Genomic DNA, 14,609 nt, shown 5'->3' on the forward strand with positions numbered 1-14,609 from the left:
TTATTACTATTTATAGAGTTCCGAATAGAATTCACTACGATTTAGATTCTTAATAATAAATAAAAATTAAATAATTTTTTATTCGATTCTAATAGAATTAAATAGATTCAATAAATATTATTTAAAATTTTAAAAAATAAAAGGATAATAACAAATTCCTTCGAGTCTCGTTTGGAGTTAGAAGAAAGTGAGAGACACTGAAAAGAGCCCATCGAGTTGCAACCCACAGCGTGCCTGCTGTTTGTGCAATATATATATTGGGTTTGGACAGGAGGATTCATGCTTCCTATACATGCTATCTATCTTCTTAGCAGATGGATTCCAAGGAAAACTTGCATAGCAGATTCTCAAGCAAAAACAACGAGAAATTAAACATCGCAAGTAACGTTATGTGCTCTTAAGCGTAGTAAAATTCCAAACATAGTGTCCATAATTAGATTCCTATTACAAAGCGTCCTCCTCCCCTTATTTTTCTCCACATCGTTTATGTATTAACACCCACAAACATCACATGCAAGATACCGTAGATATTACAGCAGAGAGGGTGCACAATCGTAATTCTGAAGCAACTCCCATCACGGTCCGGTACCCCGCGGCGGAGCGCTGTTAGAGCCTGCTCCGTCACCGCGAGCTCCACCAAACCCGAACCCTCCAACGCTCGAAGTCCCACCCCCGCCCCCGCCACCGCCACCGCCACCGCCACCGAATCCGAAGCCGTACCCTCCACCGCCGCCTCCTCCCCCGCCGACGCGTCCGTCATCGGAACGACCGCTCCATCCAAACCCGAACTGGTGGGCGCCGTTCTCGGGTCGGCCGTACGACCCTCGCCAGAAGCCGAAACCAGCAGCAGCGCCCCCGCCCCCGCCCCGGCCGCCGGGCGCCGAGCCAACGCCCCAGAAGTACTCCCACCCGCCACCTCTACCACCGGCACGGTCAGATCCCCATCGGAAGTCCCATCCGCGAGGGTTTTGGCCCGGGCCCGGGCCGCCTCCACCTCCGCCAGATCGCCCGGCCATCGCGATCACAGTGAATCCGAGAAGGGCGTTGTTATCGCTTGGCGGTGGAGGAAAGGAACGATGAGTTCTTTAGACCAACAACAAGCGGCACCTTAGAGAAACCAAACCACGGGAAAGTGGAGAGGACTCGGTCGTTTCCTTTTTGACTTTGCTGGTCCAGTTGGTTCCCATCACAATAAATACCATCTCACCGTGTACACACAGCTTCGTTGAACATCCATTTGCTGCTATCTGGAAAGCAGTAGAATGAAGACGACGACCATATTAGTATATCACACTTGCCTAAAGCACCATCAATAAGCACGAACTTTAAAGATCCAACCACAACATAAACCTCCACCCATCAAAATCATAGTTCCCCCGATCTACACCAAATCGTTACAAACAGCAAGTCATGATTTCCATACTGCCAATCCTCCTGCCTCAGCTAGTAGTAGCAAACCAGAAAGAAAAGGGTAAAAAAAAGGGAACACAAATAGAGTAGACTTTTCTCCATGCACCTTCTGCTCGAAAGGATGGTGATGATTGTTTGGCTGCTGCTACAATCTTCATAGGGTAGAACAATGTACACAAGGAGAATCTACTCCAGCTTGTCCTCTTCCGCCTCATCTTCAAGACTAAATGCATCGGCATGATCTGCATTCCTTTCATTTTTATCGAGCTTCACCAATCCAATGTTGCCATCAGAAGTCCCTTTTGTAAGAGATTGTGCTTCTTCGTCGTCGTCGCCAGCTTCACCCGAATAAGCATATCTGAAGTAGAAGTTTGAACGTTAGACACGGTTTTATGGCAGGAGCACAAACATGGCAGGAGTAATACCTTTGAGAGCTTTGAGATGGTGCCCACAGATAGCACATGACACAGAGCAGCACCAAGGAAAGAATGTCCCAGAAAGCAGTAATGATCCATGCACTCTGCCATCTCTCGCTGAAGGGGTCTGTTGCTTTGAAATAAACCTGTAGGAAATGATGCCTTAGACTAAGATCATAAAAGGTTTCTACTATATTACCTTTCACTAAATGCCTGCATTTGATGTCCTTCCAAAGTTTTTGCCTACATGTTTAATACACTGACATTGCAACCAATGTATGGGTACTCATATCTCCAAAAACATACTCAGATTGAAATTTATTTACATAAAAGACTGTATCATGCACCATGTTTGGAAAAATTGCACAGCAGCATGAATGCTCATCCATCAAGAGTGATGCAAAGGAAGGTCCTTTCCAAACCCTTTCTGGAATTCAGTCGGGCAAAAAAAGGTGTACCCGGTGCATGAGGCTCCCACCAATACGGGGTCTTGGGAGAATCAATATATGCAGTCTTACCTTCAAATATGCTAACCTTTCTTAGAATTTTTGGACCTAACTTTATCTTAGTTAAACAAAATACTTTGACCAGCCAGAAGCTAACTCTATCTGAGAATTTTTGGACCGAACTTCCAGTGTAATTTATCAAGTATTACAGTCTTAATTTAAGAAAAGTTAGTGCATGTAGGTGTTACCTAAGAGACAAATTAAAGTGAATTTCAAAGGTACTAGGAATGTTCTTTGGCATCACTATGATGACTTCTATATCGGGCTTTACTAATTTCTAAATGTGCACTTGTTTGATTTTCCTCCTATTAAGAAAGTATAAGTACCTCGTCCAATTCCTTATCCATATTTCTGAATGAATCTTAAAGTCATGGTTCCAAGGGGTATCTTGTATGCTCTCTTGGAGAGTTGTGCTTGGATCATTAGCATAGCAGTTAGTAGCAGGATTTGATGAGCTCTCTTTTCTCTAACATTCCCTTATCTGTTAGAACTTGCAGATTCCTTTATCTGTTGATAATCGACCCTGGAACTTCCTCTTTGTCTTCTATGGTATCTCGCTAACTGAGCTTTAATATTATTTCAGCTTCCTTCTATAATTTAAAATCAAAATTTTATACAACCTTTACAATATGTAAGTCAAGCCTTTCCTCAGCTCACTTGCACCATATAAGATGTAAAATGAACTCAACAGTGGATATTTTAAGCTAGGTCAATGGTTATTTGCTTAGCGTGTGCCTGTTTACACCCCCATGAGACGTAGTAAATGTAATGTGTCATTTGCCATATATACATATATATACATATATATACATATATATACATATATATATATATATATATATATATATATATATATATATTCTCCATTCTACATTGCAACTCTAGGAAGGACGACGGCAACAACAACAAAGCTGTAAAGTACTGTCGGAGTAGGCTAGAAATACCGGTCTAATTAAATGCTAATGTACTGCTTCTGTCTTTTCCTTTTTGTTGATTCTTGAATGCATCAAGCCAAAATGAAAACATCTAATCATAGATAAAGTACAAAGATGATTGGTCAAGGTATAGCAGGGTGGAAATATTTCTACCTCATATCCAATCCAAGAGACTGAAGCAATCACAGCAACAGCCAATGCGTTCGTAAACTTCCGGTATATATCTAACTTCACAGAACTCCTCCTAGCCTACACAGATGAAAAGAAGAACCACTTCAGAAACAAGACCGTACCGCTCATATCATAAGAAGTGATAAAAAACTTTGAAGGGTAATTACAAGCATATTATAGATGAGAGGCATAGTTCAATTAAGGCTGTACTTGATATACCTGCAGCTTTTCTAATGTCCGTGAAAGAGAAGTAAAGATCCAAAGAATCAAGAAAGCATCCAGAAATGCATCAGGAAGGACAAGGAGCAATTTTGCTTTGCCAGAAATGTCATTGATTGTCCCAACATTTTCCGTGATACTGAGTAACTCTGATGCCAAAAAATATGTTACTCCAAGAAGAAGCACCTTGGATGTAAGACCTCCAAGTGTTGGCCGTACAACACCATAACCCATAGAAACCGTAAGAATAAGAAGACGTGAAACAGTTTTTCTGACAGCCCCAACGGTCACAACCCAAGTGGTTATTCCAATAGGTCGCACACCAGTGTCATTGAAATTTAAGTACTCAAAGTACCAAAGAGTCATTTCAAACAGGCCAAGAGCTATAACTAATGAAATACAATTCTGAAGAGGCAAGATATCCCTCCAGAATCTAATGTACTGAGCAAACCAAATGAAACTGAGTGCCAGATATGCCATAGACATGAAGAAGTAGAATTTCATTAGCGGTGCCATCCTCCCAGGCAGGTAACCATCAGGGTTTTTCCAGATTGTCTTCCCACTCATTGTCAGTCCCCTTAGCTTAGGATCACAAGAGATAAAGAACAAGTTATACATTCCAGTCTTTGTTATATTAACCTGATTAGGATCCATCTTTGTGAATATGTAATCTGCCCTGAAGTGCGTGCTTAATATAACAGGCCAATTTGGATCCACGGAGGATGGTCTTCTGATGACTTCACCTTGTTTGCATCCTTCAAGCTTAGCAAGATCAGGGGTGCAACATATGGACCTTTGCCCCCCGTAAGCAGATCCACCAATGTTATCACGGTCAGATGCTTCAAATATAATAGCCTGGATTAATCCTGTGCTGTGCCCCATGTTTGAGTGCTGTTCGGCTGATTCTTTACTCCTCCAGAACGTGATATTGTCAAACCTGCAATGGTCAATCAATTAAAAAAGAAAGGACATAAAAATATAGAAGGTTGAAGAGAACCTGTAGCTATTAGGCAGAAATAGTAAATAGTCACAAAGCAATTTTTAAAGGATACAAAAAAATCCAATATCTACCAGATTAGAACATTACTTAAATATATAACGAACTTGAAGTTAATAATCAATAGAGGGATTTACAACTCAATGCAGCAAAAACACAAAAAACTTGTCCCCAATTATCATGGGTCAACTAGTGAGTATTCTCTCCACCACTCAGCTCTTTGAGGGCAATCTCAGAGGGTAATTTAATGGACATCATAATCTCTCTGTCAGCCATCATAATCGCTAATTCCTGTCTCCAATCGTGTTTGTGATCTTTTCTATAGTCTAGCACTTTTAATCTGAACAAAGCCACCCCACATCAAATCATAGCTTGCTATTGTCAGTAATAGTTGCTGTTGGACGTCAATATCAATCAACTATCTAAAAATTGTGAATCTTGATGATGATTCAACTTACTAAGGTGAAGTCTCCTAATGAAACAATGACTTGCTTAAAAGTTTAAACCTCATCTCGGTGTACTTGCGAAGCATGTCAAGTGCTTGTGATGAAAGCATACCCAGAAATCTTTTAGTCCAACCCACAGATACATTGTATGCCTTCCCCCGCATGACACCTCGATTCACAGTCCCATGTTAAACTGAATTCTTTCATAGGCAATCTTGCACAAATCGTGCCGCACAATGTCAACATTTTACACCTTTGCTACACTTGCCACAATCAATAAGCAATCATTCCTAGCACCAAAAAACCTAATGAGATCTTGAAATCTCCATATCTGCTGAACTATTCCAGATAAATATGCCTGTTTTTGCGGCCAACCGATCGTTCAAAGCACATGCAAAGTACAACGCAAATAATTAACCCTAACAAAAAGTAAGCCGCAATCTCATCAATATCCTAAGTTATGCAACTGGCTTTGCAAAATGAAACAGCGACGTTTCACAACAACAACACAAAGGCCTTGCTATGTAGCGCAGTTATTCTTATCTATAGCATAATATGGTCAAGAAGGAATACAGAATCGCTGTCGAATAAACACTTGTGCAGCAAGAACCACCTTAACCCTAGCCGAATCCGAATCTTGTGTCCCAACAAATCATTTCAATCAACACAGATGTAGAATGTGTAACCACCATCTCTTCCAATTCTACAAAGAGCTACAGATCTAATTGCTTCTGCCGGCAAACAACCTCTTTCATCAGATTCCTAGATTATTGCTGATATAGCATAAACAAAAAGGACCGACGAAAGATCGGGAGAAGCTAAAAGAACATAATTCGAGAATAAATGCCGATGAATCGCAATAACTAATGGCGGCTCGTCGAACCACTCTCTCATTGCAATCCAACATCGACAATAATCGGATCCGGAAGCAGCGGAGTATCGAGAAGGAGGGTGAAGTTACTTGATATAAGCACGGCCATCCTCGATCCGAAAGGGGCCACGAGCATCGGGGTCCGACGCAACGATCCCTTCGCTGCCGCCGGAGAGGAGGACGGAGTTGCCGACCTCCCTGAAGGGCTCGAGATCATAGGCGTGGATCGAGGCCGCCGTTCTTGGAACCGCCACAGCGACGGCGAGGAGCACGAGGATTGCGGCGGCGGCCGCCGCGACCAGATCCATGGGAGAGCCGAGACGGAGGAGGGGAGATCTCGCCAACAAGAAGATCGCAGGTAGCGGAGGCGGGCGAGTCGCGAACAAAGAGTGAGAGGTGGGAGACGTGGGAGGCAGCGGGGCCCACCTGGGGGAGATAGAGGAGAGAGACGGGTGCCGCTGGGGTGCGAGAAGGACGGGTGCGGGTAATAATATACTGGGAACGCCCACCACCGACTCCTACTTATAATTGCACCGCAACACGGGCTCTCATCTCTCCGTCCGTCGCTGCTCCAAGATTACACGCACGAATCTCAAAGTTCAAGAGGAATCATCTGAAGCGGCTGTAATAAGAGGAAAGATGGTTTACTAGAACACTGATGTCAGACTTTTGGAGCATTAATTGCAGGTTCTTTAGAGGAAGCTTCTTATGGATTTTTCCCTTAATTATCTAATTAAGTGGAACAATAATTTTAGAAGTGGTATATTCTCTTAAGGTGATGATCGACAGTGACAACTGTATTCATCATCAAAGGCAAGAAAGTGAAGGAAAGGATGTGGGCAGCAGACAATGCAAGATTCACAACCCAAGATCTAAATCCCAAATGTGTCCAAAGATTAGATCAAGAGCTATTATCACATGACAAGGCCTGCCCAACTAATGGTGGATCCCAACCTTGATGTCATCCAAAGCTAAAAACAATGGAGGTGGACAAATGAACACCATCAGTTGTTATGATTAAAGTCTGTGTGTGTGTCTGCATTTGACACTGGAAGTATACACAAGACAACAAGAAGCCATGGGCATTTGAATCAAATGCATTTACATGATTCTTTTGTAGAAAGTTATGCTTTTGTAAAAACTTCATGATTCTTTCTTCCAGGTGAGGATTCAACTGGTCTTTGACTGTGTTAGCCAAGATCAGAGTTGTGGGATGTGATATGATGATGTTCATCTATCTCCAGAGGAATCTTCCAATTAAAACAATACTCCAATGACAGCATACACACAATGACCAAACTATACTCCCAGCAATAGAGCAACCATCATTCCACTGCAAAATTGTAGAAGGCCACATACAGTGCAAATGGTTATCAAACAATGCTAACTTCTCTTAGATTTACAGCTATTTCAATCACCGTGTTATTTGTATATAGGTGTTAGATATTGAAGACCAAATCCTGCTTCAGACTGATTCTATTCTGACCTTAAAGCTTAAGCCTCTCTCCAGGGTACTTCTTATCGGATTTGCCAACCTCCACCGTGTTGTGTGTGTCAACTTTCTGACATGTTTCTTTGGTCCGTAGGGGCGTAACAGTGTGGTAATTTTTCTCTTTATCACTCTTTCTCCTGCACTAAGGAAAGACAAGATTTAGGAAAGGATCACAAAGGAACTTGTGACAATACTGTACCCTCTTATCTCTCACATGATAATGGTATCATACCTCAGATGAAGGAAAACAAGGAGGGCACCAATTAATGTAACACTACCAGCGATCGACTTGAGCACCTTCTTTCCGGAGCTTCTTATTTTGACTACGGTTTCCTCCTTATTGTTCCCACATATGGTCATCGTCGATGGTAGATTATTTGCAACGTCGTCCATGTCCTATTTATAACAAGAACACTTGATTTGTAAACAGCCTACAATTTTGATTTTTCAAGGAAGGTAACTAAAAACCATGACAAAGATATCTACAGCTTCACCTTTTTTCTTTCTTCATCGACATCTGGAACCATCCGGTTCATGCTTGTGCCAACATCATCTATGAGATGAGCCTCATATCTGACCTCCGAGTTTGTCTCAGCGGTGATATCACCCATAGCTTCAGCTAGAATTTCATGATTTGAGCATGCGAAACTTGCCTGGTCTCTGGTGCAGTCATTGTCAAATTCTGCTGGAGCACCAGTATGGACAGTACTAGAATGGCAGGCAGGTCCCAAAGTGGAAAGAGTTCCAGAGAAGTAGCTATTGTCTGACGTCCCTTCAGCAGCAGCATCTGCGAACATATATTCCATATCAGGAAGATCTTTTGAGCAATGGCTGCAGGATAACTTAGAGTTCATAGTTACTATGGCTACTCCGGACACCATCCCCGAAGTCTCATTTCTGTAGTGAGGATCAAGGTTATTGACACAACATCTCCCAGCAATGTCGTTCTTCATTTGCGCAGAGTTCTTGTATGCAGTATTTGGAATGCTTTTATCCATATGCTGCAAGCACGCACAGGAAGTGTCATGAACGGAAAACACGCCAGTAGGTAGTGATGAATGTATATGTCCAATATTTCTTTCTTCCACATTTAGAGTTTGGTCACTAGATTCTCCAGAAGTTGACATACACAAATCATCTGCGAACAAGAAATTTCCAGCACTATGATTGTCATGTTGAAAATTATCATTATTTGAGACTTTTGCTGCTTCATCGGGGACAAGTTCAGAAGTAGGTGAAAAGCATTGTCCACAATCTATAGCTTGATCAGCAGTCCTCATTTCATGCATACTACTGTCTTTCCCTTGTGAATCATCATTTCCCACTAATAAGCACGATAAGACACCTGGTGGTTCTGAATCAAGAAGAACAATATCAGCATTGTGGATATTTTGACAGGACACATCTGGAGAAGCCCATCCATTTTCAAAAGAATATTCTGGCATTGCATACCCATCAATGGAATTGGCACCATTAGTTTTCAAGTTAACATGAATACTGTTTTGTTCTGTACCTCCAAAATTGTTATATGCCAGATGAGATTGATTCTCATCCTTTTCATCCAGATGCTGTGTCAAGCCTTTGCATCTTGATTTTCCATCATGAGATTGAAACATGTATACAGGACTTCCATCTAGGTCTTCTTCATGCTGAATCATGCACTCAGATTCTTCATTGCCATCAGCAGTACTTATAAGGGTATCAGACATTGAAGATTTGGGTGAGCAATTTTCTGGGACAGAATCCATATAAGATGGAATCTCTGCTTCATATGGCAATTCTGCACAAGATAGAAAACATTTCTCGAAACATTTAATATCACCATTCTGAACTTGTTTCCCAAATCCACTCCACTCTAATGGCTGAAGTCCTTGTTCCTTATCAACAGAACAAGGTGTTGCACTTTCATCTGCTAGCAATTTAGAACAGGAAAATGCTTATAAGATTAAAATATCATGTTTCTCAGTTTCTATAATGCTTATGAAAGGGGAACAATTGGATTAAAACATGAACCTTTTCCATGGTGCTCACTCTTATGTCCATTTTCACCACAGTTGTCACCACCTATGCTTCCTTGGGCAAAAACATCTCCATCTAAATTGAATATGTTTGAGGTGTCATATGAAACATTCGAGGACGGACTCTCAAGTTCTAACCCATTGAAGCTGCTTTCTGCTTCATCAGACTCAGAACAGTACTCATGGCTCTGATCATGTTGTCCACTGTAACCTTTCTACAGAAAAACAATATTTTTATGTCAGTAATCTTCTCCCAGATCACACAGTAATTTATGAATTGAAAGCATGCTAACACTTGCTTTTGCCAATATCATTATGAGTCACTTGGAGCTTGCCTGTCTGTAAAACCTTCTAAAATCCATGCTATAGCTACCAGAACTTGATGAACTGCATCTTGATTGCTCCAAACTTCTACGGATACCACCAACCAGATCAGTTGGCATGGCTATTGTGTATGTGACCACATCAAAGTCTGGAACCTATGGAAAACAATGAAAAGAAAACCTAAGTTTTGCAAGATAATCATGTTTGTTTGCACAACCAATGAAATACCAGTCATTGCAGTTCTTACACTTAAGTTCTTTAACCTGGCTTTCTTTGAAAGAGAACGAATACACATACAGACTCTGCGAGTATCCCTTTTCTCAACAACATCTGATGGTGAGAACAAATCAACACCAGTTAATTGAAGGATTTGGCAGATCTGTAAACAATGAACAAGCTGTCCATCATCAGGATCTTGAAAAGAACTTCTTTAAAATGATATCAGGCTTACGGATATAAAAGAACATAACTTCTTGGCTTCTTCCCGACAGCATGATTATGGCTGTTGGATGCTGTTGCATTCATGCCTATTTCTGTCTGCAAATGACATACCATTGTCTTTTTGTTTTTCAATCTTCTGTATTCTTTTTTGTGTGCCATAGTATGTCCAAGAGACAGAAAATAGTTCATGTTTCCATTGTTCCAGTAAACAGAAATAGTAATTTGGAGGAGAAAATGAGTATAACATGCCACAGAGAAGCTTGTACAGTGGCTGGATGGTTAGATCTACAAAATCCTTGCTGGCTCCTCAGAATGGGAGGCACTAAAATTACCAAATGCATTTTAGAGGTATGAATGACGGTGAGTTAGCAAATGGAACACAAACAAGTTGAGCATAATTCATCCACAACATGGTGGCTTCGGGCAAGAAATGAAGCAAGGTAGATAGATCATAGATGAAAGGAAAATCATCAATAAGGACCTGAACAAAATCAAAGGAAACTAGAGAAAGAAGGAACAATGATGTAGGATGGCCATTGCATACCTAAGGGAGATAACAATCAACTGACATGATGTGTGTTGAATATTAATCCAATACAAGAGGAAGCAATGACATATTGTATTAGTCGTGTGTTCCGCAGTTTTTTACTGATGAAGTAAAGTTGGTCTGATGGAACAAAAAAAGCTTTACATCTAACAAGTTGGTGAATTTTGAATATTGGAGTCACAATAATCCGGTCCGAGTCAGACTTGACAAATTTAAGGTTAACTTTTGGTACTAAATAATAATTGATGGATTTGCATAAATGAATATAGAAATTTATTAAAATTAAAGATTATACCTATCTACTTATCAGCAGACATGAGATGTACCTTCAAAAATGAGTCAACTTTGGGGTAAGGCATGTATTTCCCATCGTGCTTAGCAAATGAAGTTCGTTCATATATAAATATTTTTGAACTTTTTAGCTCGACATGCTTCTTTAAGAGCATCTTCCAAACAACTTTTGACACCTGAAAACTGCATGCATCATTGAAAAAAAATATTAGATTAGAATATATGTGACACAAAAATGTGACTAGATTTTGCAAATATTTTGTGTAAAAGCACATTTTTTTTGTGATCTCATGTATTCTGATATTTATTCTTGTGCTACCTATATCGCAACCTAGGTGGTTTTTAGTTGAAGCCTTCATGTTTCTAGAGCATGAAATATGACTATCTTATACCTTGTGAAACTAAATCTACCATCCATTATATGATCATTGCATTTTTCATTTTAAGCCCTTGATGGATTTGTTAAAAACGCTAAAAGGAAATATTCACAATTTAGCGCATTATGGGGTGTGTGTCTGCATGAAGCTCCAGATAAATCACCATAAACTTCTTTGCATACTATAAATCTAAAAAAGTGTGGCATCAAATGAAGTAAGTTATCCAAAAATTTAAAAAGCATCTTAGTTGGAGATTAGAGACCACAAAAAAAGAAGCAAATCATGCCTTTTCTTTAAATATTAAATAGTCAGGAATTATGCCACTGATCATAGGAACTGCAAAGCTTGAACAGCCCATGATTTCCCTAGCTGAAACTTTATGGATGCTACTGATGCTAGAAATCAGATGAATAGAAAAGGTCAAACGTACAGCAATTCTCCATCAGCAAGCAAGTCAGCAATAGGAGTCTCCTCATCAAATCTAATATGCAGAACTTCTCCAAGCCATATCCTCGCTTGAGTCTATGGAAAAACAAATTAAATGAGCCAATTTCAGGATAAAATACAATTGAAAGGATGAACTAGACAAGTATAGTTTATAAGTAATAACTCATATACAGGCATGCTTTGATTTACTAGCATCAATTGGTCAAAGCAATTTCCATTTCCAACAGTTACTATGAATGCTGTATCATGCTCATGATATTAGTTCGTTTCTGAAGTTAAATCTCAGTCTTAAATAAGTTGTGCTGTGTTGTTTATGGATTAAACCTTACTTTTTCCACCTTGATCAGTTGGTACAAGCACGAGAAACGTGTGCAAGAATCAGTAAAGGGAGGAATGGTGTGGACTCAAGTACCCATGAAAGCTTTGTTTTCAGAATTGTATTTAAACGCAAATATTTGTCTTTCATCCTGCAATAGTCATTCTAATATGATACCTTTCTCGGAGTTTATGAGCTCAGCTTAGCACCCACGTATAGGCGTCGCTCTCTCTTCATGGTTTTCAGGAATCAATTCTCATTTCTTAGTATGATAAGTTAGCTGCCTTGAAGAGATTAACGAGATCACCCTGATCACCAGTGTCGAACAGAGCAGTCTTATACTTCAGTATCACAAAACATCATCATACCTTCGCTTTCACTGTCCATTATCATCGACGAATCACATCTTTACCAAGATCCCCTTTGTCTACTGAACTACGATCCTTAAGGACGTGCTTACTCCGCTTTTCCCCTATTTACCAATTTTGAGCGTCACAAGAAGAGGACAAACAGTGATCTTTTCTGCTCCGATTGATAATAAGATCTAAGTCACTATCTCCCGATAAACAACCACGCTTTCTAGAACCAACAGTGGAGAAAAGAGGACTAAATCCGAATTAAAAGTGAATATTCATGCAAGAAGCCGTGTACCCCTTCACTAATCAGTCTGATTCCCTCGCCCCCAACCGCAACCCTCTACACAATAAAACAAGCATAGTACCTGCACGAAGACATCATCGAGCTCGCGGAAGCTGGACTCGGGCGAGGCTTCGCTCACCCTCACCACCTCCGGCGAGTCCGCCCTCGCCAGCCGCCTCATTCCGCTTTCCCGCCAAAAAGATGGAGCAACAGAGCAGCAGATACGAGGCAAGATCGCTCCTTTCTACGATCTTCCCGTCGGCATCATCATCCTCTCTCCTCACCCCACGCCGACCCCCCACTCGAAGAAGCTTCGGTGTCAGGAGGAGCAAGCGACAGATGCCAAATCTAAAGACCTCAAAAAAGAAGCAAAAAAGGAACTTTTTTCTCCCATGCTTCCTTCGCCGCTAGGACGAGGGCAGAGGCTCGCAGACAAATGCAGCCTGCTCCTTCCGATCTCTTCTTTCACTGGGCTTGTTGGCTCTCCTTCCTTCTCATCTCCTAGTCCAAGGACGGTGTCCATGTTTTGTCGGTACGCATACGGAAATAATGTTCTCCCGTGATTATTTCCTGTCGTTTTTTCCGCTCACTATGTTGCTGAGGACGTTCTCCACCGTTTGATCAAATCCCGATGATTGTTGATGGGGATCGCAGAGTAATTCCCATCCGTTCTCTTGGGAAACGTAGTGACCAAAAAATGTTGGCTCATACTGCGGCGTGGGACGCGAGAGACCCGGGAGGTCGCTTGGGTCCCACCATGCATGTGGACCTCACCGGCCCCACCTCTCCTCGGTCGGGTCGCTGTACACCTACCCACACCCCAATAAGCATTGTTAATTTTTTTTAATTAAATAAGGATAAAAATAAACTAAAAAATACTTATATTTTGAATATTTTTCAAAAGGTATGCTTTTTTTTATTTTTCTTCCCAAACAATATCCCTAATTTAGAAAATATTCAAAATATCTCTTAAAAATTTTCTCGATAATTTTTTTTTCGATTTTTAATTATTATAGTATTTCTATTTAACTCTGTTTATAATATTTTTTAATAACATTTATAATATTTTATTAAGATACTGAAATGCTATTGAAAATAATTGTTAATGACATCATTATAATAATATATTTTTAGAGTTATAATTTATTTTATTGAGGTTTAAATTTTGTTTTAATTATTTATAATATTTTCAAGTAGATCTTACAGTGGTTTTGTTATGATGGCTAAAATATTATAACAGGTCAAAAACACTGTAAAACAGATGTAACAAACAAGAAAAAATCATTAAAAAAAAAAGATAATGATTAAAAAATTTAAAATATGAAGTATTTTCTAAAAAATCATTAAAAAATAAATGTATTTCACAAATGTCTTAATTCATATCAAATTCCTACATGAACATGTCAATGTATCAAAATGTATGAAAAGTGATGTTATTGTTAGTTTCCCATTATTCTATATATTAAAAGATATATATTCATATTGATCTCAAACCAGCAATCTTGGGCTAGTTTTTCTCTGACTTTAACCTCAGATTAGATCAAAGTTAGTGGCAGTGGATCAAAGAGTAAAATTAGTTGGCATCCACTCAAATTAGGTATAAATTTACGAAAAAAGATCCATTTGCTTAAATTGCAGGAACAAAATATGGGTGCTCTTTTTATCACATTCTCACAACAAATCAACAGGACTTGTAATCCCATGATCTATCATGATTTGCCATAGAAGGTAGTTCAAGTCAATGCA

The 14,609-nt window shown here is 40.0% G+C and overlaps 3 protein-coding genes across 5 annotated transcripts; all 3 read right to left on the minus strand.

Annotated features, from left to right (window-relative positions):
- Positions 1 to 575: 575 nt before the first annotated feature.
- LOC135640786 (uncharacterized) lies at positions 576 to 1,016 on the minus strand. The gene has a single exon (XM_065155525.1). It carries the CDS (start codon positions 1,014 to 1,016, stop codon positions 576 to 578), a length of 441 nt encoding a protein of 146 aa, XP_065011597.1.
- Positions 1,017 to 1,117: 101 nt separating this feature from the next.
- On the minus strand, positions 1,118 to 6,435 carry LOC135641088 (uncharacterized). 2 transcript variants are annotated; one of them, XR_010497567.1, is made up of 6 exons: positions 6,062 to 6,422; positions 3,658 to 4,594; positions 3,421 to 3,516; positions 1,836 to 1,972; positions 1,517 to 1,768; positions 1,118 to 1,247 (listed from the first exon to the last, which is right to left on the minus strand). XR_010497567.1 is itself a non-coding variant. In XM_065156126.1 (5 exons), exons 1-5 carry the CDS (start codon positions 6,277 to 6,279, stop codon positions 1,597 to 1,599), a joined length of 1,560 nt encoding a protein of 519 aa, XP_065012198.1. In that variant the 5' UTR covers positions 6,280 to 6,435; the 3' UTR covers positions 1,259 to 1,596. The 2 variants fall into 2 exon arrangements, 1 of the variants encoding a protein (XP_065012198.1); XM_065156126.1 differs by lacking the exon at positions 1,118 to 1,247 and having other exon boundaries at positions 1,259 to 1,768; positions 6,062 to 6,435.
- Positions 6,436 to 7,285: 850 nt separating this feature from the next.
- Positions 7,286 to 13,385, minus strand: LOC135641801 (uncharacterized). Of its 2 annotated transcripts, none has more exons than XM_065157529.1 (9): positions 12,946 to 13,385; positions 11,892 to 11,983; positions 11,120 to 11,267; positions 10,053 to 10,184; positions 9,817 to 9,960; positions 9,477 to 9,696; positions 7,958 to 9,372; positions 7,696 to 7,859; positions 7,286 to 7,600 (listed from the first exon to the last, which is right to left on the minus strand). In XM_065157529.1, exons 1-9 carry the CDS (start codon positions 13,042 to 13,044, stop codon positions 7,459 to 7,461), a joined length of 2,556 nt encoding a protein of 851 aa, XP_065013601.1. In that variant the 5' UTR covers positions 13,045 to 13,385; the 3' UTR covers positions 7,286 to 7,458. The 2 variants fall into 2 exon arrangements, with proteins under 2 accessions (XP_065013601.1, XP_065013600.1); XM_065157528.1 differs by having other exon boundaries at positions 7,286 to 7,605.
- Positions 13,386 to 14,609: the final 1,224 nt, after the last annotated feature.

This window comes from Musa acuminata, chromosome BXJ3-6 (assembly GCF_036884655.1).
Source record: "Musa acuminata AAA Group cultivar baxijiao chromosome BXJ3-6, Cavendish_Baxijiao_AAA, whole genome shotgun sequence".
Lineage (NCBI taxonomy): Eukaryota > Viridiplantae > Streptophyta > Magnoliopsida > Zingiberales > Musaceae > Musa > Musa acuminata.

What these genes read in the sequence shown, in the direction of transcription:
- LOC135640786 (XM_065155525.1), bottom strand. Translation starts at nt 1,016, where the DNA reads ATGGCCGGGCGATCTGGCGGAGGTGGAGGCGGCCCGGGCCCGGGCCAA.
- LOC135641801 (XM_065157528.1), bottom strand. Translation starts at nt 13,044, where the DNA reads ATGAGGCGGCTGGCGAGGGCGGACTCGCCGGAGGTGGTGAGGGTGAGC. An exon ending in AAGTTGACTCATTTTTGAAG is followed by an intron (nt 10,185 to 11,119) that starts GTACATCTCATG and finishes CATTGTTTACAG; the next exon opens with ATCTGCCAAATCCTTCAATT. An exon ending in CCAGGTTAAAGAACTTAAGT is followed by an intron (nt 9,961 to 10,052) that starts GTAAGAACTGCA and finishes TGTTTTCCATAG; the next exon opens with GTTCCAGACTTTGATGTGGT.
- LOC135641088 (XM_065156126.1), bottom strand. Translation starts at nt 6,279, where the DNA reads ATGGATCTGGTCGCGGCGGCCGCCGCCGCAATCCTCGTGCTCCTCGCC. An exon ending in GATGGCCGTGCTTATATCAA is followed by an intron (nt 4,595 to 6,061) that starts GTAACTTCACCC and finishes TGACCATTGCAG; the next exon opens with GTTTGACAATATCACGTTCT. An exon ending in GGACATTAGAAAAGCTGCAG is followed by an intron (nt 3,517 to 3,657) that starts GTATATCAAGTA and finishes TCATCTGTGTAG; the next exon opens with GCTAGGAGGAGTTCTGTGAA.